Source organism: Zygotorulaspora mrakii, chromosome 1 (assembly GCF_013402915.1).
Source record: "Zygotorulaspora mrakii chromosome 1, complete sequence".
Taxonomy (NCBI): domain Eukaryota; kingdom Fungi; phylum Ascomycota; class Saccharomycetes; order Saccharomycetales; family Saccharomycetaceae; genus Zygotorulaspora; species Zygotorulaspora mrakii.
Window position 1 is genome coordinate 803,166 of NC_050719.1, and position 24,906 is coordinate 828,071.

At 39.1% G+C, this 24,906-nt stretch overlaps 14 protein-coding genes and 1 non-coding gene across 15 annotated transcripts; 11 read left to right on the top strand and 4 right to left on the bottom strand.

The window, feature by feature from the left end:
* Positions 1-587: 587 nt before the first annotated feature.
* Positions 588-2,219, top strand: SSZ1 (ribosome-associated complex protein SSZ1; the record flags this gene model as incomplete). The annotated part of the gene is made up of 1 exon (XM_037286294.1): positions 588-2,219. One exon carries the CDS (start codon positions 588-590, stop codon positions 2,217-2,219), a length of 1,632 nt encoding a protein of 543 aa, XP_037142189.1.
* A 230-nt stretch (positions 2,220-2,449) lies between these two features.
* On the top strand, positions 2,450-3,571 carry PAN5 (2-dehydropantoate 2-reductase PAN5; the record flags this gene model as incomplete). The annotated part of the gene is made up of 1 exon (XM_037286295.1): positions 2,450-3,571. One exon carries the CDS (start codon positions 2,450-2,452, stop codon positions 3,569-3,571), a length of 1,122 nt encoding a protein of 373 aa, XP_037142190.1.
* A 657-nt stretch (positions 3,572-4,228) lies between these two features.
* Positions 4,229-6,766, top strand: SUM1 (Sum1p; the record flags this gene model as incomplete). The annotated part of the gene is made up of 1 exon (XM_037286296.1): positions 4,229-6,766. One exon carries the CDS (start codon positions 4,229-4,231, stop codon positions 6,764-6,766), a length of 2,538 nt encoding a protein of 845 aa, XP_037142191.1.
* A 184-nt stretch (positions 6,767-6,950) lies between these two features.
* On the top strand, positions 6,951-7,820 carry RPP1 (RNA-binding RNA processing protein RPP1; the record flags this gene model as incomplete). The annotated part of the gene is made up of 1 exon (XM_037286297.1): positions 6,951-7,820. The coding sequence occupies one exon, from the start codon at positions 6,951-6,953 to the stop codon at positions 7,818-7,820; it is 870 nt and encodes a 289-aa protein (XP_037142192.1).
* Positions 7,821-8,503: 683 nt separating this feature from the next.
* GIC2 (Gic2p) lies at positions 8,504-9,628 on the top strand (the record flags this gene model as incomplete). The annotated part of the gene is made up of 1 exon (XM_037286298.1): positions 8,504-9,628. One exon carries the CDS (start codon positions 8,504-8,506, stop codon positions 9,626-9,628), a length of 1,125 nt encoding a protein of 374 aa, XP_037142193.1.
* A 299-nt stretch (positions 9,629-9,927) lies between these two features.
* Positions 9,928-10,434, bottom strand: VMA22 (Vma22p; the record flags this gene model as incomplete). Its single annotated transcript, XM_037286299.1, has 1 exon — positions 9,928-10,434. The coding sequence occupies one exon, from the start codon at positions 10,432-10,434 to the stop codon at positions 9,928-9,930; it is 507 nt and encodes a 168-aa protein (XP_037142194.1).
* Positions 10,435-10,577: 143 nt separating this feature from the next.
* SRB7 (Srb7p) lies at positions 10,578-11,045 on the top strand (the record flags this gene model as incomplete). The annotated part of the gene is made up of 1 exon (XM_037286300.1): positions 10,578-11,045. One exon carries the CDS (start codon positions 10,578-10,580, stop codon positions 11,043-11,045), a length of 468 nt encoding a protein of 155 aa, XP_037142195.1.
* Positions 11,046-11,092: 47 nt separating this feature from the next.
* On the bottom strand, positions 11,093-13,078 carry PMT7 (putative dolichyl-phosphate-mannose--protein mannosyltransferase; the record flags this gene model as incomplete). The annotated part of the gene is made up of 1 exon (XM_037286301.1): positions 11,093-13,078. One exon carries the CDS (start codon positions 13,076-13,078, stop codon positions 11,093-11,095), a length of 1,986 nt encoding a protein of 661 aa, XP_037142196.1.
* A 945-nt stretch (positions 13,079-14,023) lies between these two features.
* HG535_0Atrna3V lies at positions 14,024-14,096 on the top strand. Its single transcript has one exon. It is a non-coding gene; the product is annotated as a tRNA-Val (tRNA).
* Positions 14,097-14,829: 733 nt separating this feature from the next.
* On the top strand, positions 14,830-15,696 carry HG535_0A04090 (uncharacterized protein; the record flags this gene model as incomplete). The annotated part of the gene is made up of 1 exon (XM_037286302.1): positions 14,830-15,696. One exon carries the CDS (start codon positions 14,830-14,832, stop codon positions 15,694-15,696), a length of 867 nt encoding a protein of 288 aa, XP_037142197.1.
* Positions 15,697-16,627: 931 nt separating this feature from the next.
* On the bottom strand, positions 16,628-18,481 carry HG535_0A04100 (nucleobase cation symporter-1 family protein; the record flags this gene model as incomplete). The annotated part of the gene is made up of 1 exon (XM_037286303.1): positions 16,628-18,481. One exon carries the CDS (start codon positions 18,479-18,481, stop codon positions 16,628-16,630), a length of 1,854 nt encoding a protein of 617 aa, XP_037142198.1.
* Positions 18,482-19,233: 752 nt separating this feature from the next.
* Positions 19,234-21,192, top strand: HG535_0A04110 (uncharacterized protein; the record flags this gene model as incomplete). The annotated part of the gene is made up of 1 exon (XM_037286304.1): positions 19,234-21,192. One exon carries the CDS (start codon positions 19,234-19,236, stop codon positions 21,190-21,192), a length of 1,959 nt encoding a protein of 652 aa, XP_037142199.1.
* A 1,138-nt stretch (positions 21,193-22,330) lies between these two features.
* PFU1 (Pfu1p) lies at positions 22,331-23,659 on the top strand (the record flags this gene model as incomplete). The annotated part of the gene is made up of 1 exon (XM_037286305.1): positions 22,331-23,659. One exon carries the CDS (start codon positions 22,331-22,333, stop codon positions 23,657-23,659), a length of 1,329 nt encoding a protein of 442 aa, XP_037142200.1.
* Positions 23,660-23,846: 187 nt separating this feature from the next.
* Positions 23,847-24,407, top strand: HNT2 (bis(5'-adenosyl)-triphosphatase; the record flags this gene model as incomplete). Its single annotated transcript, XM_037286306.1, has 1 exon — positions 23,847-24,407. The coding sequence occupies one exon, from the start codon at positions 23,847-23,849 to the stop codon at positions 24,405-24,407; it is 561 nt and encodes a 186-aa protein (XP_037142201.1).
* A 78-nt stretch (positions 24,408-24,485) lies between these two features.
* FYV4 (mitochondrial 37S ribosomal protein mS41) lies at positions 24,486-24,863 on the bottom strand (the record flags this gene model as incomplete). Its single annotated transcript, XM_037286307.1, has 1 exon — positions 24,486-24,863. The coding sequence occupies one exon, from the start codon at positions 24,861-24,863 to the stop codon at positions 24,486-24,488; it is 378 nt and encodes a 125-aa protein (XP_037142202.1).
* Positions 24,864-24,906: the final 43 nt, after the last annotated feature.

Genomic DNA, 24,906 nt, shown 5'->3' on the forward strand with positions numbered 1-24,906 from the left:
CTCGTGAGCGAGGAAACAGGAAAATGTTGCAAATGAGAAGCGTTTCAACTTCCAGTGCCTCGTTATTTGCTGTGAAGGATTCCATTTTACGGAGGATACTATCTGTAAGACCAAGGTAGACAGGCATTTGAACAGCTACTACGAGAAAGCATTACGCAACAAACAAAAAGGCGAATCGTGTGTTCTTTCAGCCTATCCTAAATTTTGTATCTACTAAATGCAGATGGTCGAGATCGCAGCATTCTATTTTAAAGCTTACCGTCTCTACAGTCGCAAGACTGAAGTTGCGAGAATAATCCGCAAATTTCACTACTTGAAGACGGCTGAGAGCAGTTTATATTATTCCACAATAACGTAGACAAACCCTTATTACATTGAGTGATATTATCGAGCCACAATCAGAGGTTCGACTACGCATTTACATGGTCCATTTCGATACCTTCTTGTGTATCATGTCCAACGTTTCGAGCTGAAATTTTTTTTATTCTCAGAGAGTACTAGAATGTGTGAAAAAAAAATGTACGAACGAGATGATTATACACTAGATTTGATCAGCGCTACTTGCAAAGTCAGTAACCCTTTTCAAAATGTCTTCTCCAATTATAGGTATCACATTTGGTAATACTTCCTCCTCCATTGCTTACATCAATCCCAAGAACGATGTGGATGTGATTGCTAACCCAGATGGTGAGCGTTCCATTCCATCTGTTCTGTCCTATGTTGGTGCCGACGAGTACCATGGAGGTCAAGCTCTGCAACAGTTGGTTAGAAACTCAGCCAATACTATTATCAATTTCCGTGACTTGATCGGTTTGCCTTTTGCGCAAGCTGATGTTTCCAAATGTGCCGCAGGTGCACCTGCCATTGAGATCGATGGAAAGGTTGGATTTGCCATTAAAAGAGGTGAAGACAAAGAGGAAAAAATCACTGTTGATGAAGTTATTTCGAGACATCTCAACAAATTGAAGCTCGCTGCTGAAGATTACATTGGTAGTAAAGTTCGCCAGGTTGTCTTAACTGTTCCAACCAATTTCAATGATAACCAAAAGGAAGCCCTAAAAAATGCTGCTTCAAAAGCTGGTTTAGAGGTCGTTCAATTCATTAACGAGCCATCAGCAGCTTTATTGGCTCATGTTGAACAATACCCATTCGAGAAAGATGTCAACGTTGTCGTTGCTGATTTCGGTGGAGTTAGATCAGATGCTGCTGTCATTGCTATCCGCAACGGTATCTACACTATCCTAGCCACAAAACACGATACTAGTCTCGGTGGTGATAATTTAGATACTGAACTTATCGAGTATTTTGCTAAGGATTTCCAGAAGAAGACTTCCACAAATCCAACCAAAAATGTTAGATCTTTGGCTAAATTAAGAGCAAATGCCATCATAACCAAGAAGACATTATCTAATGCTACTACTGCTACAATTTCTATTGATTCTTTAGCTGATGGTTATGATTACCACACATCTATCAACAGAATGAGATTTGAACTAGTTACAAATAAGGTTTTCTCTCAATTTTCAGCATTCGTTGAAGATGTCATTGCCAAGGCTGAACTTGATCCATTGGATATTCATGCTGTAATATTATCTGGTGGTGTTGCATTCACTCCAAAATTGGCAAACAATTTTGAATTCTTATTCCCTGAATCAGTCAAAATCCTAGGTCCAAATGCTAAAGAATCTTCAAATCAACCAAATGAGTTAACTGCTTCAGGTGCTGCTTTACAAGCTAGATTAGTTAGCAGTTATGATGCTGATGAATTGTCTGAAGCTTTGAAACCCGTTATCATCAACACTCCTCACATACCTAAGGCAATTGGTTTGATAGGTTCTCAAGGTGAATTTTGTCCAGTATTTCTGGCAGAGACCTCTTTCCCAGCACAAAAGAAATTGACTCTGAAGAATGCCAAGGGTGATTTGTTAGTTGGTGTTTACGAAGGAGATCATCACATTGAAGAGAAAACCTTGGAACCAACTCCAAAGGAGGAAAAAAAGGATGACGATGAAGAGGAAGAGGAGTGGTCAGACAGCGAAGATGATGAACCAGAAATCATCAGAGAGAAGCTTTATACCTTTAGTACCAAATTAATGGAACTGGGTATCAAAGGAGTCACTAAAGGTGTGGAAATTGTCTTCAATTTAAATAAAGAAGGTGTGCTAAAAGTTAGTGCTAGAGACCTGAAATCGGGTAATGTTGTCAAAGGAGAGTTGTGATCATTCCAATTACTTCAATCAGCTAAATATGGGACCTGTTTAAATTAATAGAGAGTATGTAAACCGTTATCGAACGATTTTCCAGAGCATTCTTTTTTTTTTTTTTTTGCTGCTCTTGGCTTACCACTCTGTCTGTTACAAAGCAGAAATAGAAATGAGTCTTTATTCGAGATAAAAGTACGGTTGAATCAACCATAAATTATCGCAATAGCCAATTGACAATATTAGATATGACTGCGATGGCAAGGGCACCAAAGGTGCATCTGTTGGGGCTAGGATCCATGGGTACTGTGCTTGCTGTGAATCTATTGCGTTTCACAAATGCTGCCGTGATTCCATTGTTTAGATCCAAAGAGAAAGTGGACAGATTTCAAACAGAAGGTAATAGCACTATAGGAATTCGTGAAATCTATGATAAAAAGTCTCCTCTTTTCACCTGCAAACTGGAAGAATGTGAGTGCCCGGAAACATACCAAGGGGGCCCAATTAAGAATTTGGTTGTCACAACAAAAACTTACCAAACAAAAGACGCTTTGCAACCATATTTACCATATATCAACTCTAGCACTAACCTTATTCTAGTTCAAAATGGCCTCGGTGTCTTGGAACTGTTGAGAGATGAAATTTTTACAGGAAAGTCGTCGAGACCACAACTTTTCCAAGGTGTGATATCTCATGGTGTCTACTTGGAAAAGGGCTATATCTACAACCATGCAGGCTGGGCACCCATGAAAATAGCCAGAATACCCTGGGAAGAGACCGGAATCATTCAGAGAAAAAAAGATGCTCAAGCTGATCGGGCTGAAAACGAACTGGTAGCACTACTCATGGAGCAACCATTTGCGCAATTTTTTGGTACCCAACACATGACGTATCAGGAGTTGCTCGTAGGTCAACTATACAAGTTTTTGGTCAACGCCTGCATCAATCCAGTCACTTCCATTATGGATTCGCTCAATGGTGAAATAGTCGACGATTGCTCGGATATATTTACACTCATCGTTGATGAGTGCCTACAGGTTCTTGAGCTATCGTATTCAAGAATTTTCAATTACGAAGATGTATACCAGAATCAGAAAGAGTATCCTGATATGAAGGTGAAATCTGTCTTGAACACCGAGCACATGGTTCGGCAAATCATCGAAATCGGCTGTGTAATCAACGCGAAGAACAGCAGTTCAATGAGACAGGATACCTTATACTTGAGAGACACAGAAATTGAGTATATCAATGGCTACATCGTGAAACTTGCCTCAAGATTTAAAATCGAGGCTAAAACCAACAGAGCGATTGTATCCCTGGTCAACTTAAGACTTGGTCTGAACAGAAGGAGAGCAAATGTTGGTGACTGAAGAACTCTGAAAGCAGTTTAATTTAGATAGACTAGTATTAGACCCCATTATAAATACTGTAGAATTACTCGTATAGAAATACATATTGTAACCGATAAAGAAGCTTGTAAAGCAGCTTTTTCTCCAAAGTTCCAGTTGTTGGTAGAAATCATGACAGCAGATCCAGTTAGTCAATTCTGGAAGATGATTCACACTTCATGTGTGTCTGTTTTTGTGGCAGCTTTGTTTTTATTTAGTTTCTTCCCGATTGCTGTCATTTTGAGCTGACGGGCGAGACGCAAGACAGAAAAATATCAAAAAAATTTGACACTACGGAGAAAGATGAAAACAAATAGCCAAATAGTATCAAATAAATGTCATAATAAAAAGCAATCGAAAGGAGAAATACTTTTATAATCCAGCTTTTTTTGATCCCTGATTAGTAGTTCATAGGCATATTAACTATTGGACGCCTGATAGCTCAATAATAGCTTTCGGTTTAACAGATTTTTTGACTGATTTGAAATACGACACTGATCGGTGATCATCGAAAAAAAAAATATAAGAAATATCGTTCAAGTCTTGGAGGATTGTGAAAGGTTCTCACTAGGAATTAAGAAGTAATTCGAGAGACTGGGATATCTGGAATATTTTTGTGAATATTTTTTCTCGTTGAACATGGCGAAGAATTCGGAAGAAGCCAGCAATGGGGTAGATATGAAGAAAGAAGTCAATGACGTTGACGAATCACAAAGCAATGGTGGCTTATCACTTCCGATGATCCAACAGGAATTGAATGCCACATCTGAGAAATTTCATGAATTGGAGGATTTGCTGCTATCCAGGGATACCACAGTGACTGCAACCATCCAGGATCTATTCAACACTGTAAAAACGCTATCTTACAATCAATCGATTTTAGAGAATAAGTTAGATGATGCGTTGAAGAATCAAATTAATTCAGATGTGTTGGTGAATAGTATAAATGAAAGGTTGAATAAGCTCTCCTCCTCAATGGGGACGATAACGAAGTCATTTCAATCCTCAGAAGCAAGTAATAATTTGAGTAGTCTTGCTAGTATGGTTCCAGTGGATAATGGGGGTGATCAGCTTATGTCAAGACCTCCTACAGTACGGAGGGGTCCAGGAAGGCCACGAAAAGAGAGCAATTTGAATAGGACAAGTGAATACTCAAACCATAATATTCAACAGGTTAAGGTCATGTTGCCTACCGGCGGTGTTCAATTAGCCAAATCAAAGAGATATTTTACAGATCCTTCAGTCGATAGCGACTATAGCGCTTCTGTAAAAGAGGAGCCAATATCGCATGGCAAGCAGGTGCTCTCTTCAACAACTAGCACAAATAACAGTAACGTAGCTAATCCAATTAAAAGGAAAAGGGGCAGACCTCCAAAGAAAAGAACGGTAGAAACTGTAATCATAAATGAGAATCATATCAACGAGGAAGAAGATGAAGAAGAGAAAGCAACAACTAATTTAACCAACACAAATGCTAATACAGCTTCACTATCCAATTCAAACTTACCGCATATAATGAATGCTGATGGTATGCTTCCTGTTGAGGCACCATCCACAGTCAATTCTCCGGCTCCAACTACGAGATCATCTTCTAGTTCGTCATTACCTTCGCATGAAATCCCATCTACTGTGGCAACTGTTGATTCTACTAATTACCAAGAAAATCACGATGCAAATCATATAAATTCCGAAAATGGAATCGTAACAACTCGTATTATTACACCTTTAGCCCGTAAAAAATTGTTGGGAGCAAATATTGACAATGACAACATTGTCGTTGAAATATCTCCATCAAATGGAGATGGTGATAATGAATCCAATATAAACCTCAATAGGCAACAAAGAGAACTAGAAAAAAGGCGTGATTCACGAGAAAAGATGTTAGTCAACATGAAATACAATGATCGTGAAAAGGCAAAATCGTTCATGGAATCAAATAAAAAATTACTGAAGGCAATGAGAGATGAGGAAAGGAGGAAAAGAATGACAGCCTTAATATACGATACTAAATCACCATACCCCGCAAGAGTGCTCAACCGTTTACCGAACTCGTCCCCGTCATCAGCCCAACCTGCTAAGCCGACAGAAGTACAGCCACAAGTACCTAAAGTAGAAGAGAATAATCAACTGACAAAAAAAATTGGCATCTCTTCAATACTGAATACAGAGGAAAGCTATGCTAAAGAAGAATCTCCAAATGAAGTTATAGGTCCCTTAAAGCGTACAAGAACGAATGAATTCGAAGAGGAGGAGGAAGAAGAGGATCTGGAGGACGTAGATGAATCACAGTCTGGAAGATCGATTAGGAGAAGGAGATTATCGATACAAATGGCGAGTCCCACTGATGAAACCGGATCAAATAATGAAATGAGTGATGGTGCACTCGGTAAAAAAAATGAATCACATGTATCACTATTATTAGCATCCCCCATTGAGTTGCTTTGTCGTGATGGATTTTTCTATCGTAGAAATATGCCAAATGTTCCAATAACGACGGGAGCGTATTTAGAGTTCAAGTTTAAACCTAAACAAGATGAATTAATAAACTTGAGATTGAACCAAAAGGATTTTTCAGATAAAACAAAGCAAAATAGAATGAACGCTCATTTTCTGAAGCCGGAAATTGAAATGGAAACAGAGCATGCTTTTAGTATTTTGAGCAATACCACTCTTACTGAAAAGTACGTCAACAGCTTGGAATATTTTTTAATGGAATTTCGTTGGGAGAATAAATTGGTCGGCTTAGGTCTAAAATTGAGAGAATCAAAGAGAACTTGGCAAAGGCGTAAAGCATTATTTGCTTTGTTTGAATTCTGGAGAGATCAATCGAGAGAAAAGAGAAATTTTGCCGGTTTTACTATATTGCATGCCGTGAAAGAAATGGAAAACTATAGAATATTCATCAATCGTTCAGTTTCGTGGTTCTACAATCACATTACATTGCTGAAAATGATCCTTTACGATTTATGTGATAATGTAGATACTCAATGGAGAGAGTGGATGTTTCACAAAGGTGAAACTATTCCTGTCCTGGGTATTAATGACGTCAATGAAGAGAATATAAATGAGGCAATAGACAACGTTCTCACTTTAGATTTTCTTGATGACGGTTCAGAGAACAATCAAGTCAAATCATCAAAAGTAATACCACCTTCGTCGCATGAGTCATCTGTATAAGTATTAGTTTTTGTAATTTTTAAATTGATGGAAATTCATCTTTTCATATATATTTTTCACTCTTCCTTGCAGCAGATGCTTGATGCGACTAAATTGATGCTCAGAAAAAATTCAATCGAAGACTGATGATGAGAAATGCAAACTCATCACTGAAGCTGAGGAGCTAGATAAAGAGACAAGAATAATGTTGGTTGATCTCAACGTATGCTGGCCCCAGAAGAGTTATCAAGAAACAGTTACGGAACGTGATGTGTGGAATGTAAGAAAAACATTGGAAACTCTGAATGTCCTTGGATACACACATGTGGCCATCAATTTTACAGTAAACCATAGCGAAAAACTTCCCAGCGACCCCAAGGAGGTAAATCCAATTCGGATAGAGGAGAGATTTGGTCACCTAATGAAGACCACAGGTTTAAAAATATACTCACGGATAACCTTGATTATAGATGATCCATCTAAAGGGCAGTCTCTAACAAAAATTTCCAAGTTCTTTGATATAGTTTCTGCGCTACCAATAAGTGAACGTGGTGTTACACTAGCAACTACCAGTTTAGAGATTGATATTCTCACTTTCAATTACGGGGAGCGCCTTCCAGTTTTCCTGAAGCATAAAAGCATTTGCAGCTGTGTCAAGAGAGGTGTCAAAATTGAGATAGTTTACTCCTATGCGCTTAGAGATATCCAATTGCGCAGGCAGTTTGTATCAAATGTCAGAAGCGTTATACGAAGCTCAAGATCCCGTGGCCTGGTAATCAGTAGCGGGGCACAAACACCCTTAGAGTGTAGGAACGTACTTGGTGTCGTGAGCTTGATAAAATTCTTAGGACTGCCAAGCGACAAATGCAATCGAGCCATGGGTGAGCTCGCAGCTTTGGTGCTGCTGAATGGCCGATTAAGGAACAAAAGTTACAAGCAGACAGTCGTGGTGGGCGGTGGTTCAGATTCCGACATAGTGAACGACATAACGCCCTCCACCAACACTGAGAACATAAAAATCATTAAACGAAAACGTCAAGATGAGCAGCCACATGTCAAGAAGGTAAAGCTATGATCATACTACCCTAGTGATGTTAAAAACGATATATCGCACTAAATAACTATCTAGGTAAGCCCGAACGCCTGCAAACTACCGGCAAAGATCTTCGGATCATCATACCGTACAGGAGGAAAGCAGACAATCCAGTCCTCAGGCCTTACTCAAACATGAAACACATCAAATTCTTTCATTACACTTACAGTATTGACGCCAAATATAATGGTAGTTATTTCAACATCGTGTAATTTCCTTTTTGAGTATTTACATTATCTTAAGTTTTTTCTATTAAGAAAAACGCGAACAACCACAAAGTGTTCTGGAAGAATGTAAGAAGACATCGGTGATATTTCGCGTCTTACGCAACCGAATGTAGTTAAAGATTGATAACAGGAAACACCACTTCAATTCACTGGAAAATGTTCGTTTCGTAATACATGTGTTGCAGCGTCAATACGTTACTTGTTAGCGGATCTGAGAATTTCGCTAACGCCAAAAAGGCTGTTTAGTGTGCTTTTAGGTATTTTTCACTTTACGTGTCCGATGAATTTGGTACCCTGCAATTTAGCAGTTGTATCTCAAGGGAATTTGACGATATATATTCGATGGAGAAGAATCCAGTTGGATGATTGAATCGTCAAACGAAAATAATTATCAATTGCGCAGGCTAGGAAGTGAATTGAAACTGTGAAGTGGGTGCAATGGCAACAGGATTCGAGCTTCCTCAGATGAGGTCGATCTGGTTGGACGAAGATCAAGATGCTGAAAAATTGTACGCGCAGCAGTTCATGGGCTCAGATGAAGAGGACTCTGTGGCAATTAAAATGGTTAACAGTGATAAACCACTGCTTAACAATAAGAAGAGAATAGAGTTACCACCATTGAGTAAGAACTCCATGATGAAATGCTTCGAGACGTCACCATCTGTTACTCCAATGAAGAAGAAGAAAAGGAAGGGTCTTTTAGGCTTCTTTAAGGGAAAGGAGATCGTGCAAGCAAAGAGGATTTCGACCCCCTTTGCATTCCAACACATTTCCCATGCTAACACGAAGGCTGGATTTGAATCTGATCAAGATGATGGAGAGAAGGAGGATAACTCACCCACGGTTCCAATTGAGACTTCCGACAAACAAGGTCCATTACACAAGGCTTTTGTCACACAGTCTATACCGGAGGAGTACAAAGACACCAACAAAATATCCGATAGAAAGAGAGCTTCAATGATATCCAGAAGATCGCTTTCCGGTTCTATTTCTACACATTCTTCTAATAACTCAAGATCGAGTGCTGGTCGCATCGTATCTAGCTCCACAATGGCTACATCAATACATCATGAGTCATCATCATCACCTTCGCGCCTTACATTACTAAATATAATGGAAAAGTCCAATGGCAAGTTTAACGCGACAACAAGCGATAAAGAGAGTAACGTTTCACTAGATTTTTTGAAAAATTATAATTTCCCAACTCTGCTAGATCCAAAAACAGCAAACCAAGGGCCCCATGATTCAAACTCAAATATAACTCCTATTATAGAAGTCGCTGTATCTGAGATGAATTCGATTAAAATCGATGACCTCAATAATGATGATGATGGAGATAGTGATGAAGAAGAAGAAGACTTGAGGAGCATTCATTCATTACCTGTGGTTAACAAAACAAACTCTTATCTAAAATCGTCAAGGACACCAGATATCGAAAACGAATGGTTTGGTGAGAATACGAGAAAATCCGTAGATGATATATTGTTATGTTATCACACTCCAAGCGAGAGTGGCTCATTTGTTCAATCGCCATTTACAAGCCCAAAAAAATCAATCGTTTAAGAGCGTCACACCATTACTTCTCCTAACAAACGCCGTCTTACCTAACCGCTAGTCAACCCAGATACCTTTGGCATTAATTCTTTGATTTTCACAGCATAACAACTATAGCATCTAGTCATTTTTTGGACTCCAAAATGAAAGTCCGTAAACTCTCGTTTCATACAGATTATTTCTGCCGGCATTAATCTCACTTCAGCTGAAGCTGTCATCACTCGTTATTGTAGATGTGTAAATAAATATGCTCAATTAATGATTATATGTCTTGTAACTATCTACAATGAGATGTGAAGCGAAGTTTCTTAGTCTTCACCAATTGTTTTCACGAGCTGATGGATAGAGTTTTTACAATTTATAAGTTCGACCATTAACGGAATGCCACTTTTGAAATTACTTTGAGACTGCCTCAATGACATCGGAGCTGTAAGAGATCCTCCAAACATAGAAAGGGGATCAGTTTGCTTAAATTTTTTTTTCTTCTCCTCATTGTCGCCTCTATTACGTCTTCTTATCTGTGAGTTGCTTGCTTCCGACTTCTCCTCATTTTCTGTATCTATGATCTCACGTTTTGTAATGTTCACATCTCCCCTACCATCTATATCTGCAACCAATTGACCTTCGTAAGATCTATCCCAGTAATCCATACCATACCTTCCTCGAAGTGAATCTTTGTTATGGTAATTGGCTCTGCCGAGGTTGTAGAAGCCATCAGCCATACTCTTTTGGAATTGCTCTAGAAGTAAGTCATACTTTGCTAGTAGCTTTAGCAGGCCTATATATGAATCGTCATTCATCATGTCTTTTGTCATTTGCTATTCCTCAATCCTTCTCTGTAATTTAAAAAAATTGGCAGAACAACTTGAGCATTCGGTGTTTCTTATATCACAACTCTATAATGAAACTAACAAGTGTAGAATAAAAACAATAAAAAACAAGGGGTCCACAAGCAACTATGACCGACAGGCTAACTCAATTACAAATATGTCTCGACCAGATGATGGAACAGTTCTGCGCAACATTGAATTATATTGACAAAAATCATGATTTCATGCCTGTTGATGAATCTGAGGCTAAAATGGCAGACAAACATGCTGTAGTGGCTCCCCCAGAGGAGTTTTCAAACACTATTGATGAGCTATCAACAGATATAATACTTAAAACGAGGCAGATTATGAAACTTATTGATTCCTTGCCTGGGGTCGATGTTTCTGCTGAAGAACAGATGCACAAGATTGATGTATTACAAAAAGAGCTTGTAAAGGTGGAAGACCAAAAGATAGAAGCCATCAAAGAGAAAGATAAACTACAGAAAGATGTAAGTGAAATGATAAAGTTTTTCGCTGGTGGAATTGCTGAATCTAGAGAAGCTCTTGTATCGACAGCCACAAAGGACTCTTTGCAAATTGGTGGCAACGCTTAAAAAGAAATTATGATCATTCATATATAACGGTTGTGATACCTTCTTTCTCAATAATAGATCACAAAAATAATATAGCAGCATATGCATAAGAAAATTAAAGGATGCAAATGATAACTCATCGTAAAAGTTTGGAAGACTGAAAGCAGTCCCATGAAAAGACTCGGCATATACTGAACTATTTCTACATTGTCATGGGGTGATTTCAATAGCGGATAGAAGTGCAAAAACCATCCTATAGAGCAAGTAATGCCGAAATCTTGATATATTTTGCGATTCATGGATTCTTGGTTATTTGATGAATCTTTCCAAGGGTTATATCTCCAAGCTTGAATTATTTCAAAAATCCCAAATACCAATAAAGATATCAATGACGAACACCAAATACTGTCAACATATCTATCACGAGAGATATAAACAGGCCATGTTTCTGGTTTGATTGGTCCTTCTTGTTTATAGTTTTTCTCATAATAGTTATACTTATATTGTTTCTTCAACAATTCAACTATCAGCTTAAAATACTTGAAAAGCTCTTTTGTTTCACCAAAATACGTAGTGCATTCGGTGCTACGAGATGGATCCGGCTTGACTTGATCAATTTGGAAGAGCGCCCTATTCATCGTTGCATGTTCGAGACACAGCACTTCCTGCTGATTGAACCCCCAATCTGGCAACCTTATATCATGAGCTATCATTTGACATTTATGACCCTCATTAGTAAATCTTAGAATAGCATTTAAAGGTTCAATTGGGTCCCTCACTGCACCGTTTATTGCATTGATGAGCCAGGTTTCATCAGAGTCACCAACATAATCATAGCCTCCCGTGCACGATACTTCAAGGTCATATTCTTGCTCAGTTACCGGTGGCTTAGCAGATGACGCTCTTAAGAGTAGACCAGTTGAGCGATGTCTTAATTTTATTTTGGCCATATCGTGTACAATACGAAATCTGGGACCAATGTTGAGGGCTGGATTACTGTGTTCAATAATCCATTCATTTTCATGATCATATTCTAACTGTATTAGTGTTACTTGCTGTTCTTGAGAACCACCTTTATAGGTGAAATTGTGCGAATGCAAATAGCCACCGAGCGAATCCAAATGGCGCAAAGTAATAACTGAACCGTAATACAAATGTTTAGGATAATCGTGAGGTCCTCTTAAGAACGTTTTAAACTCACGCGACATGTAAGAAGAGAACTCAGGACTGTCATTGCGCCAACTGTTTAACTCGTAAACGTAACACGACGTAAATATAGCGAAAGGTATAAGCCCCAGGAAGAAAAATTTGTAAACGGCATAACATGCCAATTGACAGGTCGTCATATTCACATCACCCATGACATTCCAAAAGTTGATGAGCACTAAAGTGATGATCCAAATCCATGTGAACAAGCCAATGAACTTTGTAGACATAGCAAGGCCAAGCGAAATACCTAAACCTGCCAAATGACAAATCCATGAACGACTTAGGTTCTTTGAGCACTTGACGTTTTGCCAGAAAAGAAAAGACATGGCAAAAAACAACCATTGCAATGTCTCGAGAGTTACTGACGATGCTTCTGATCTGAAAAGAGGAAGGTACGCGATACTAAAAACACCAAAAAGAGCTAGAATACGACTTGTATTTGTTCTTCTCAAGACCCAATAAAATAGCGAAAGAGTGGCAGAAGCAAAATAGAGTGAAATCATTCTCATATCTTGCACCTCATAAGAAAAAAATGAGTATAACAGAAACCCAAATGGTGGCAGAGGTCCTAAGTAGAACTTGTTCTGTTTATAGTAACCAATTGCATCGTATAATTCTGTTTCACGGTCCGTAAGGCCCTGCCTCTGAAGATCCGAATGATAGCTTATCACATATGCACTAAATCCCACTGCAATTGAGAGTCCCAGTGCTATATCAACGACATCAAGTCGTCCAACTCGCTTAATCCAGTATATATTCGCTGGCTCATACTTTCTAAATGGCCCATCTAGCTCCGATGACCTTTTATCAAGTTCTTGAGCTTCCCCGGAGTAATGTTTGGACATCCCAACTTGCCTAAATCAGTTTTATTTGTCTTGACGTGACTTTTTCACTCAAGAGAATAGTTGGCAAATAGCTTCAATTTCGTAACTTCTCGCGAGTCGCATTGCAGAACGTCCCCAAATACTATTTGGAAAGAATGTTTTCTTCGGCGTTGTCGATAGTAACTTGGTTTGACATTGATGATGATACTATGATATTCAATTATAGAGATATATAATTCCTTGGTTTTCTATATCATGAATTGAGATAAAACTAATTGAACTTGGATTAATATCTGGAAAATACGTGAGTATTTATACCTAGCATTTCGCACCTATTAAACCATAAGAGAGGACGACGAGTGAAGAATTTTCATCGTCATCACACCATTTCTAGTCCCATAGAATCCACAGTACAACTGTTATTTCTTGTTCCATGCCATAGACTCCTTCGTAGTCAGACTCCTGAGTTGTAAACGTCTCGCGATAGATTATCATCCGATATCTTTCCGGTATCGATTGACATTCTGTTAGGGCTTCATCTGACTTCGTTAATTTGTTTTACGGACCAATTGTCTTATTTCTGATGCTTATAAGTCATCTCTTAAAATATCTTACAATATCGATTTATATTTCAACAAATACAATGTTGAAAAGAACTCTCGTGATGATGCAAACGATCAAATATCAGAGATAGTGACGCTCTGGTCCAAATTTAAAGACTAAGCTGTGGGAACCATCACTTCCCCGCCAGGCACGTGACTTTCGCAGTAGCTCTCTTTTGTGGATGTAGCTTACGACAAAATGCCAGGCATTCCAGCACAAGGGCCCGCAACACACCCATATATAAACATTCGGGTCATTTTCACCAACTCTTGCTGAAATTACGCCACTCTGGACAGTATATGCTCACTACAGATATCTAAGTGTAGTCGATAAAAACACCTTTACGTTTACTATTTCTTGTATGTCCTAATAGTGTAGTGGCTATCACGTTGCCTTCACACGGCAAAGGTCCTGAGTTCGAACCTCAGTTAGAACATTGTTTTTTCACTTCCTGACGTGCCTGCACCACCATGACGCAAAATACAATTTCGAGGTCTCAAAGGCACTGTGAGCTGTACCTTCTTCTTCACAGGACTGAGGCGACATCGAATGCTGGCATGCCCTCATGATTTACATCCCGACAGCACAGAGTGTCGTTGAAGCTTGGTAAGCACGAGGGAGAAAGAGAACAGTTTAATAATGTAGGTCATATTCCTATGTGGTCTGACAAACGCATAGTTAATTATGACTAATGCATAAGAAAAGGAAGTGTGTTTACTTTTCTAGAAGACAAGAGCTGACTTTTTACTTGCAGAAGAACAATAAAAGGACAACATCTGGGGTGCGTATCACGTAAGACCCTTATGCCTGGAAGAAAGCAGGGAGCTAAACTTAGAAGTCACAGTAGTTATTGTTGTCGAGAAGATAGAGTTGCATAAGCTTTCTCCAGTGCTGCAAACTGTATTGTTCTCTGAGAGTGTTGATAGGGGTTTGTGCTGACAAAACTCGCATCTGCGAGAGCGTGTGCGGCTGAAAATGAAAAGTCAAGAACCCTCCAAAAGAAAAATTACTAATTTTTAATAAGCAGTAAGGCCCCCTGAAAGGCTGGAGAACTGGTATAAATGGTGGCACCCCTGACCAGTTGCTTCCAACATTTTGATTGTGGTTCCGTTGGAGTATTACTATCGAAGTAAACAAAACAAACAGAAGAAATAAGTGCAAGCAATATTATGTCGAGCAAGCCAGTTGTAGCAATCGTTGGTCCTAATGGACTTTTGGGAAAGCCAGTCATTGACGCTTTCACCTCGGAGAAGTTTAGCAAGAACTTTGAGTTGCCAATTAGAGTTGTGTCGAGAAAGGCTTCAGGTGAAGCTACGAATTTGATAAAGCACTACCAAGCTGCAGATGTGGAGTCATACAAGAAAGCGTTTGAGGGTGCAGATGTTGTTATTTCCTTGTTGGGGGGGCCTAGTGATGAAATTCTGGAGGCTGTTATTGCAGCTAAGCCAGGCCTATACATTCCATCTCAATTCGGAACAGATCTCACTAAACCAATGTACCTTCCACTCCTTGACGGCAAAGTAAAGCATTCGGAAGCAGCAAGAAAAGCTGGCCTCAAAGTTGTGGATGTCTACACAGGCCTTTTCTCTGCCAAAGGTTCCTTTTTGCATGAAATTGTGGGTCACGTAGGTGCTGATCCTAAGACTGGAAAGGTCACATATATTAGTGATCCTGAGGCCAAATTCAACTACACAACTTTGGAAGATGCAGGAAACACTTTGGCTGTCTTGGCTTCTATGAAGCCTTCCTCTATTCCAGATACTGTTAGAGTCTATTCCGGACTTACAACCCAGAAAGCGGTGGTTAAAGTGTATGAGGAAACACATGGCGTTATCTTTGAACCCTCCATCATTTCTCTGGAAGAAGGTGTCGCAAAATTGCACGAGGATTTCAAGAAAAATGACCCCAATATGTTCTTCCTTTTCCTCCAGGTCATTGCGGCTGCTGGTGACGGCAAGGGACTGGTCTTTTTGACTGACAACGATAGGGAGTTTGTCAACCCTCATGAATCACTGTTCAAATGGGGTAAATTCTGAATGAGATGAGGACATTTGATTTTAAGTGATGAATAATTTTATTTTCTCACTTTATAAGAACTCTCTCTATATTGCGTATGTAGCGTTTTCACATTCTCAAATAACTGATAGGTTTTGATATCTAGCAATGAATGGTCAGTGCGGCCTATCTCACTGTTTATTCCTGCGTATATTTTTATGGTTGAGTGTTGCTTCTTGTTGGTTTCTCCATGTTGAGGTGTTATATCTTGGTTATGCAGTTGTCTAGCGGTAGCACCGACATGATACATCTGTATTGGTGTTCTGCTTTCGTTTTTCGTTCAACAAAAACCATTGAATAATATTTAGATAATCAAAAGTCACCACCTTTAGAATGAAAGATCGCTCGTCAGAATGACAGTATGTGTCATTTATCATATTGCTCTTTTTTAGATTCACAACATTCCAAAATGCGATGACTCGATTTGCCTAACCTGAAGCTATTTCAGGACTCAAAAGTAACTCTCGCTCGATATGAATCCAGGGATACTTTAGATGCTTTGATATGAGCCGTGAGACAGGTTTTTGTGGTACATGTCGATTGGCGACAGAAACCACTGGTTCAAGGAAAAAGAAGACAAGCGGCACAGTTTTCTCTTGAATTGCGCAAAGCTCAAAGCTAGCTGAATTGTATTCTAAGTATCTTTATTTCTTCATGTGCTAATTTATACACAATTACTAATATATCAGATTGACAATTCGCAACTTCAAAAGCCACAGTAACGCTGAAATACGACTTCAACAGAGAAACAAAAAAAGTGTTGAAGGTGAGAATCATTGCCTGACAACGGTTTACGCAAGTCACCTTTCCGCATATTTATGTAGCACTTTTGAGTAGTTAACCATGATGTTTTGTTAAAACACTTACACATTCAATATGGAGTGTTGTTTCAAAGTGTGGAGAACCCCCCATTTAGACCTTTTCAACACTATGGAGTTCAACAGGAGCAACAGACGTTTCACTAGCAGAACCACCGCTGCAGTCACTACTTTCTGCCTCCAATTTTGACAAATAAAATCTTCTTTCGGCCGCAAAATCATCAACTTCAACCCAGTGTTCATAGAAATGTGAAAAATCAAAGTAGGATACACCCTCAGGCATACCAGGAACAGGCCAATAGTAGCAGAGAATCGAATAAATGATAAATGATACAAGCCAGCCAACGAAATAATTTAAACGGAAAAGATTCATAGCCCCAACGGGAACATATCCTCCACCCACAGAACCAATGAACCCTGGGAAATTTGGAACCATACCTAACAGATAAGCAACTACAGCTCTCCAATTAGTACCATAACGGTTTCCATACATATAGAAAGAATTAGGGTGATTGGAATAGCAGTGCTGGAGATCAACGAGACCTTTCCTAACAACAAAATAATCTGCTGCAACGACACCTGCAATTGAAGACAAGAATACCGCATAGGCAGAGAGTGCAGAGGTGAATTTTGATGATGACGCCATCAGGTTCCAGGGGCATATGACCAAAGAGATAATAGCACATATATAAGACCCACGTCTAATGTTGATAAATTTTGGCAACAAAGCTGTCATATCTGTACCTGCAGATATGGAATTTGAGGAAACATTCGTCCCTAATTGCCCAATTGCGAATGCAAAGGAAATTAAAAATACTCCCGCACGATTACCAGCAGTGAAATGCTCCAAAAACCTCTGCATAATATCTAAAATTGACCAATAATTGACTCCGTACATTGTATAAGCAGCTGAGGTCGCCAAAATACCCAATAACGAGATAACTGAATAGCATAGAGGTAAGACAAAAAATTGAGAATAGGTAGCAGACTTTGCCGTTTTGGCGAAACGCGAAAGGTCAGGAACATTTAAAATTAAGGTAGCAAAATTGTCTAACGCACTCATAATAGCTCTGATGACTGCCCAAGCCAACTCAGAGCCCTCGAGTGTCCTTCTATTCAAGGATCCAAGAGCCAACTGCCCATTTGATTTTTTCAAAGTCCATATCATAAAAGCGAACGCTGCCACAGGTGTAATTGACGATTTTACACGAAATAGGTAACGAAGGGTGTGTGGTGGCATTGATAAAACTGGTAAACTAGCACCCCAGAAAAGCATGAAGCACATGAACTCATAGGTTGTCAGATTGGAGGTATTAATTGTGTCCCTAATTCTGGTACTCAGATTTGTACCAAAAATCGATTCTAACATTAATTGAACACAGTCCCCGCCGATCCAAGCAATTGTTGAATACCACACGCATGCCATCACAACTCGATTCAAAATAATCCATGAAGAAAAGTACACTCCAAACGACATTCTTGACGAGATAGGAAATGAGATATGATAACTACTACCAACTCTAGAGGCGAGAACCAAAAAACAAGCCACAAAAACGTATCCGAACCAAACACATAACCATGTCTGCCACCAGTTTAAACCAAGCTGAAGACCGGTTGCTGAGATTTGCCATGTGTTGACGTTGAAACCACCCGAAATACGGAAAAGAACAAATTCTTTCCACGACCAAACTCTTCTCTTCTCCTCCACTGGCGCCAGATCATCATTAAACAGATAGGATTCAATGATACCTTCTGCTCTAGTAGTCGAACCTTCATGATGCTGCTTGACTTCAAGAAATCTGCAGACCTTTTCCCACCATTTATCAGGTGGCGTGTCATCTTCCTGATGAGTTATCTCTGTTATTTCATAGGTTTGGCCTTCTAGTTTCTGATTCTTAGACCTAACCGGTCCATTGGAAAGCATGGAAGTAATATCGTTAATGTTCATACTTTAAGTGATACCTTGCTTGATCGATCTTTGAACGTTCTCTGAAACATCATATCTGTCGCTAGTTATACAAATTCAGTTTCGTTTATCGAATGCGATAGTCTTGAATATTCCAATAATTTTTCATGAATGAACTGATTCCATTAGATAACCAGAAAAAAAGAAAGTAATCGACTGCAAATATTGCGAATTTTAGTAGATATGACGGTCTGTAATCAACTAAGAAAAAGGAATATTCAAAATGTTCCGACGGAGAAACCTGTAATACTGAACCATTTGCCGAATTGACGTTTTTATCAAGTGGTACTTATCTGTCAAACCAGATTCTCAAATTTCGAAGAACCCGTTGCAGCAATATGTCTTATCTAGCCGTTCCTGTACAGTCTTCGATAAGCGGCGCGAGCTCGAATTGTTATGCCGACGGGTTTCTTTACCCAAAATGCACGACGTACCAGGCGGCGGTAACAATACGACTAAAAAAATGACATTTGCAAAAAAACATCTGATACTCAAAAGCTGAACCGGCAGGTTCCTTTTGAAGATGGAATAGGCGTTTCACTACTGTTTATCTCCCGTGTCAACAACAAATTTTTCCTTGCAAACGGATCAATGGTTGCAAGGGCAGGAAATGAGAGTAATGCTTGGCGATACATATAAAAATGCGTTCTTGTATACCCATGATATGACTCAAATCTCATCATAAAATTTAAAAAGATAAGGTGGAACCAAAGGACATTCAAGGAGTGTGTGATATGATCTCTTTGAGTACTATAACGGCATTGCTTTGCGCCAATTCGGTAGTCTTGGCATCTGCGATTCCAAAAGGTGGAAAAAGAGCTCTGGAGCGAATCTTAGATTCCAGCTTGATGTTGTCAGATTCAAGTATTGTGGAATCTATTGTAGCTACTCTGGAAGACGCTTCAAACTCAAATGACACATGCGGTTCATGCATTAATCGTTTAGCAATTGGTAAATCCTTGGCATTAGTCAGGCCCGACTTGATTCCTGAATCCTTTGAAAATTGGTGCGTCAAAACCGCTTATGCTTCGAATGAGACGTGTAACACGAATTTTGCCAGGAACACTATCCATAGTGGTACTACTGGTTCCAATTTTGCAGATATGTTGCAACTAATGGATCCATTCGGCTATGACGGGACATTGTATTGTCATTACAAAGAAGTCCGCTTGTGTCCGAAGCCAGTCACGCCCAACATCACATTATCACATTTATGGCCTCCAAAACAGCCAAGGCATTTTGTAGCTCCTGAACCTTCAGCAAACGATACTTTTAATGTTTTACACATTTCAGACTTCCATGTCGAGCTGGATTATAAAGTTGGCGCAGAAGCAAATTGTTCACGCTCCATGTGCTGTAGTCCACATTCAGTTAATAGAATAAAAAAAGAAAGTGAAGGATCTTACAGAGGGGTATGGAATTCATTTTATGAAGGTTCCTACTATGATGATAGGAATATGTCATATGTGAAAGGAAAATACGTCGACATTTTCCAAAATAGCTCTATTTGGGCGCCCGCAACGACATTTGGTAATTATCAGTGTGATTCCCCTGAAGTCTTGATAAATTCCTCATTGAATTCTATTTCTGAATACTCGAATGCCAATAATGTGGATTTCGAGTTTGCAATTTTCACGGGTGATTTAGTTGATCATGATGAAACCAGATATACAGACTATCGGCTAACTGTTGAATCAGAAGAAATCGTCCTCAGGGACTTAAAAAGTAGGCTTAAATCAATTCCTGTGTACACAGTGTTGGGAAATCATGATAATTACCCATACGGAGAATTGGGCCAAGAAGGATATGGATTTTCAAATAAATTCACATGGAATGCAGAGCTGTTAGCGGACATTTATGAAGACTACAATTGGCTAGATGCACCTACAGCACGGTATGCTCGTAAACATTATACGGGATTTGCTGTTGATACCAAAATGGGATTGAAAGTTATATCATTGAATTCTAATTGTTTCTACAGGAGAAATCATTATGCATACTGGAACGCAACTAATCCGGATTCGTTTGGGCAATGGGAATTTTTGATTAATGAGCTTGTGCAGAGTGAAGCATTAGATCAGAGAGTCTGGATCATTGCTCACATACCGCCTGCTACCGATGGCTTGCCTTTACCCTCTAAAATCTTTACCGAGATTATCGAGAGGTTTTCTCCATATACCATTGCAGGTGTGTTCTTTGGTCATACGCATTATGATCAATTCAATTTGCTGTACGCTGGTAATGGTTCTCACACGATTGAAAATGTTGTCAACTTTGCTTGGATAAGTCAATCTGTGGCGCCCTTTATCGGTAACAATCCGTCCTGGAGATACTATAAAATTGATAAAAAGACTTTCTCGGTGATGAATGGCTTCAATTTTTACACCAAATTAAATGAGACCTACAATAATGATGGTAATGAGCCGATTTGGGAATTTGAATATTCCTCGAGAGAGGGATATAATATTTCCTGGCCAGCCGAGAGTCCTTTGAATGGTTCCTACTGGCATCTTGTGGCAGAAAAGGTTCGAGATGATCTTTCGTACAGGCAATTGTATGAGAACTACTCGAAGAGATGGACGCCAGCTGTACCAAACTGTAGTGTAGTGGGTAATTGTTTGACTGACTATTGTACTCTCTCAAACTTTAATTTAGATGATTTTGAGGCTTGTGTTGCGGAAGTCCATCAATGATTGAAGTAAAACCACGAAACCATCATGTACTTTCTTTATTTAACGTGTTTTTAGCCTTTTTCTTAATAGCTGTTCCCAAATATCCTTAGATGTTTTCTGTAGGCAGAAAGTAAGAGGGGAGGGAGGTCTTTAAAAGTTAAGTGCTTAAAAAACTGCAAGAAAAATAATTCGAATATAACAGATCCTCCCACAGAGTAAGCAAGCCATAAATAGTATCGATCATGGGCTTACGCTCTATCAGAGTTGTACATCTCGCTACCTAGTGAATATTGGCAAGAATTTTTGAAGCATGGTTTCCACCGAGTCAGTCTTAAGAAATTACTTTTAATCTCTTCTGCATATTGATCCTTGAAAGATCAAGACGTCCGTGCCCTAATTACAACCTCGGTTACACAATTCTAAGGGGAGTCAAAAGTGCAGTTGAGGATTGCGTCTCAAAAGCATGAAGAAATTGCATAAACTGCATTCTACTCTTGCCATATGACTAACTCTTTCAAGAGCAAGTTCCTACATAAGGGCGTCCTTAAGGCTTCTAGTTGAATCTTGCTACTCGTCAGATTTGCCTATATGCAGTTATAACTGTTGAGAGTATACATCGGAGTGTTTGACTTCAGCAGCTTGCAGAATAAAATTCTACCAGATAGGAGGAACGTCCATCATACCTCAGTGAGATTTAAGATGGACCATGATATTGCTTTGCGATGCGAAATTGATGACAGGTTTCTTTTCTGAAATATAAACCTGTGAAACAAGTAATGTCCCATTCAAACTCTAGCACAGTGTCTATCAATTTGAAGTGGTATGTAGATGGATAAGTAATTGAGAGACGGTTGCAACGAAGAAACCGAGCCAAAAATCTGTAGTCAGCCGCAGCAATAAGCAATGCGATTGATATTATAAAGGTGAGATTAGGACATTATTTACATATCTTAGTAACATCATTATACATTGAAAAGTGTGTCAGATATTGTGCAAAGTTGCGAACTCATTGTTAAGATATAACATTTCTTGCTCTTTTTTCAGACACATGAATGAAAACAATGCGATGGCATAATGTGACAAAATTGAAAAGCTAAAAAGTGAGGAATGCATAAAAGCTGAGCAATCGACTTGAGCATCTCCAGTACGGTGTGTAAGAATGGCTAATAAGTCACGACCCAAGAAAGTTTTGGCGCCGTATCGTAAATATGTTGCCGGGCAAGGCTTCGAACACACAAGGGGATTTGCTTCTCCTAGTATCGATAAAGATGAAGAGGTCGAACACAAACTTCCCGAAGATAAGAGTATTGAAATTATAAATACTCCTCAGGGACAATATTACTATCGAACATCTACAGATACTGTAGTGCACATAAGAGGACCAAGTCGAACTAAACAAATAGCACAAGATGACGAATCAATTATCCAAATTGAGACACGATCTATGAGATTGCCATGGGAGATTCAATCCAAAATTTTGCATATTCTGAAAGAAGAAATTGATTTGCGATATTTGCTAGTTTGCAAACGCTGGTATTTTATATGCCTATCGTTTGTATATGGACACCCGCATCTTTCCAGTCGAAATTTCAGCAAATTTGTCGACACGGTAATTAGTAACAGGAAGAAAAAATTTGGTGAATATGTCATGGAATTAGACCTATCGACAATTCTGCAAAGTGGGAAAAATTCATATGTTTCCAAGCTGTTGCGACGGTGTTCTAGTAAGTTAGAAAAATTTACCGCACCGCAAACTAGTTTTGGCTATGCTCCATTAATATCATTGAAGTCTTGTCACCAGCTTAAATACTTAGATTTGGGACTTGTCTCGGAGACTGTAAAACTAAAAGAATTGTTCGTCGCGATTCAAAATTTCAAGCATTTGACGCACTTATCGTTTCCTCGCAGCTCGATCAACTGTGATGGTTTCAGAGAATTTCAATGGCCTGCGAACTTACAATATTTGAAATTGAGTGGAGGAATTACAAACGAATTCTTACGAGGGACTCAGTGGCCCAAGACTATATCAACTTTAGAGTTTTCGTTTTGTCCGCAAGTCGATGAGATCGCTGTTTACACTGTATTATCACAAATTGGCGATGTTTTGCAACATTTATATTTCCATTATCCTATGCCCTCGTTGAATGAAAATTCATTAGATCATGTGTTCCGATACTCGTCGCATTTAATATCTGTTCAATTTATGGTCGACTACACTACAAAATGGGCATTTTCAGAGCATTTACTAACAGAGTTGGTGTATCCAAGGCCGCTAAAAACAATTTACTTGGACTGCAGTGGATCTTTAGGCCTCGCTTCCAAAATCCATCCCGATGATTTCACAATCGCTCTTATGGAATCAAGATTACCATGTTTGAAGGCCATAAGTGTCTCCTCAAAACTTGGCTGGGATATGAAGAGCGACGAAGTTACAGATTTAGTCTCGGTGATCGAGGACCAAGGCGGAAGTATATACCTTACCTATTGATCATGCAGACTTATACTATCCTTATGTATGATGTGAAATTATTTACCTTTTGTTTTCTGTCTATTGGGTCTTGATCTCTAATTTCAGACCCGTCAAGCCAATTTAGCTGCAACCCCCGAACTCATGCTACTTTTTTTTATTCTGTAAATGAAGCAAAAGCTGGCAATTGACTAACCTCATCAAAGATATGACAAAGGCTGTGTACTTTAGTAAATTCCAAGTCACAAGTCAGGTCTTTTTGAAGACCCATTATAGCTATGCGCTAGTCAATTTGAAGCCCTTGGTACCGGGGCACGTTCTTGTTGTACCTTTAAGGACGCAAGCTATAAGATTAAGTGACTTATCAACAGAGGAGTCAATTGATTTTTTCCAAACAGTGCAACTAGTTCAGAAATTTATTTATTGGCAATATAAGGCTGATTCGATGAATATTGCAATTCAAGATGGTCCCGAAGCTGGTCAAACAGTTCCGCAATTACATGCCCACATAATTCCAAGATACAAAGCAAACAACATAGGCGATAAAATCTACGATAAAATTAACGGGTGGAGATTTCAAGAATGGGAAAATGACAGAAGAGAGTACCTTAAGACAAGCGCAACCGCAGAAAACAGCTTGGCAAAACCTGACTGTGACCGTAAACCAAGAACCCTGGAAGATATGTCAAAGGAATCACAAGATTTGAAAGCCAGACTCGACCTTTTCCTTGAGGAGCATTCGGAAATTAGTTTTAAAAATTTCATTTAATGGTTATACACAAATATGTCATATCGGGAGATTATTATATACAGTAGGAAGAGGCAAAAATATGCGAAATAAAAGAATTCATTTCTGAGAGTCCTGCTGGGCTCTCCATTTTGCGATAGTCTCTTTACGTTTTCGCTCACCACCAAAGAAGGATTTCTCACCCTTTTTTATCTCTCTAATGGGTTCACCCTTTCTCAGCTTTTCCACTTGGTGGAGTATATATTTTCTTTGCTGCACAGAAACTCCTTTCTCTTTCAAAGTTCTAGAGTCCCATTCGAAAAGATTTTGCCAGTTATTTTGGTAAACTTCTGAAGCTTCTTCGCATTTCCGGCCTATTTTTGCCAAAAATGTGTTTACGTCTGGAATCTCTGAAGATTGCTTTGGAACAGTCCTTAGTTTAACAATTGAAGAGCGTAGTACGGGTGATCCTACAGATAAAAATCGGTGACCAATCATTGGATTGTTGAGTGGAGCACACGCTGTAATTTAGGTAAAAGAT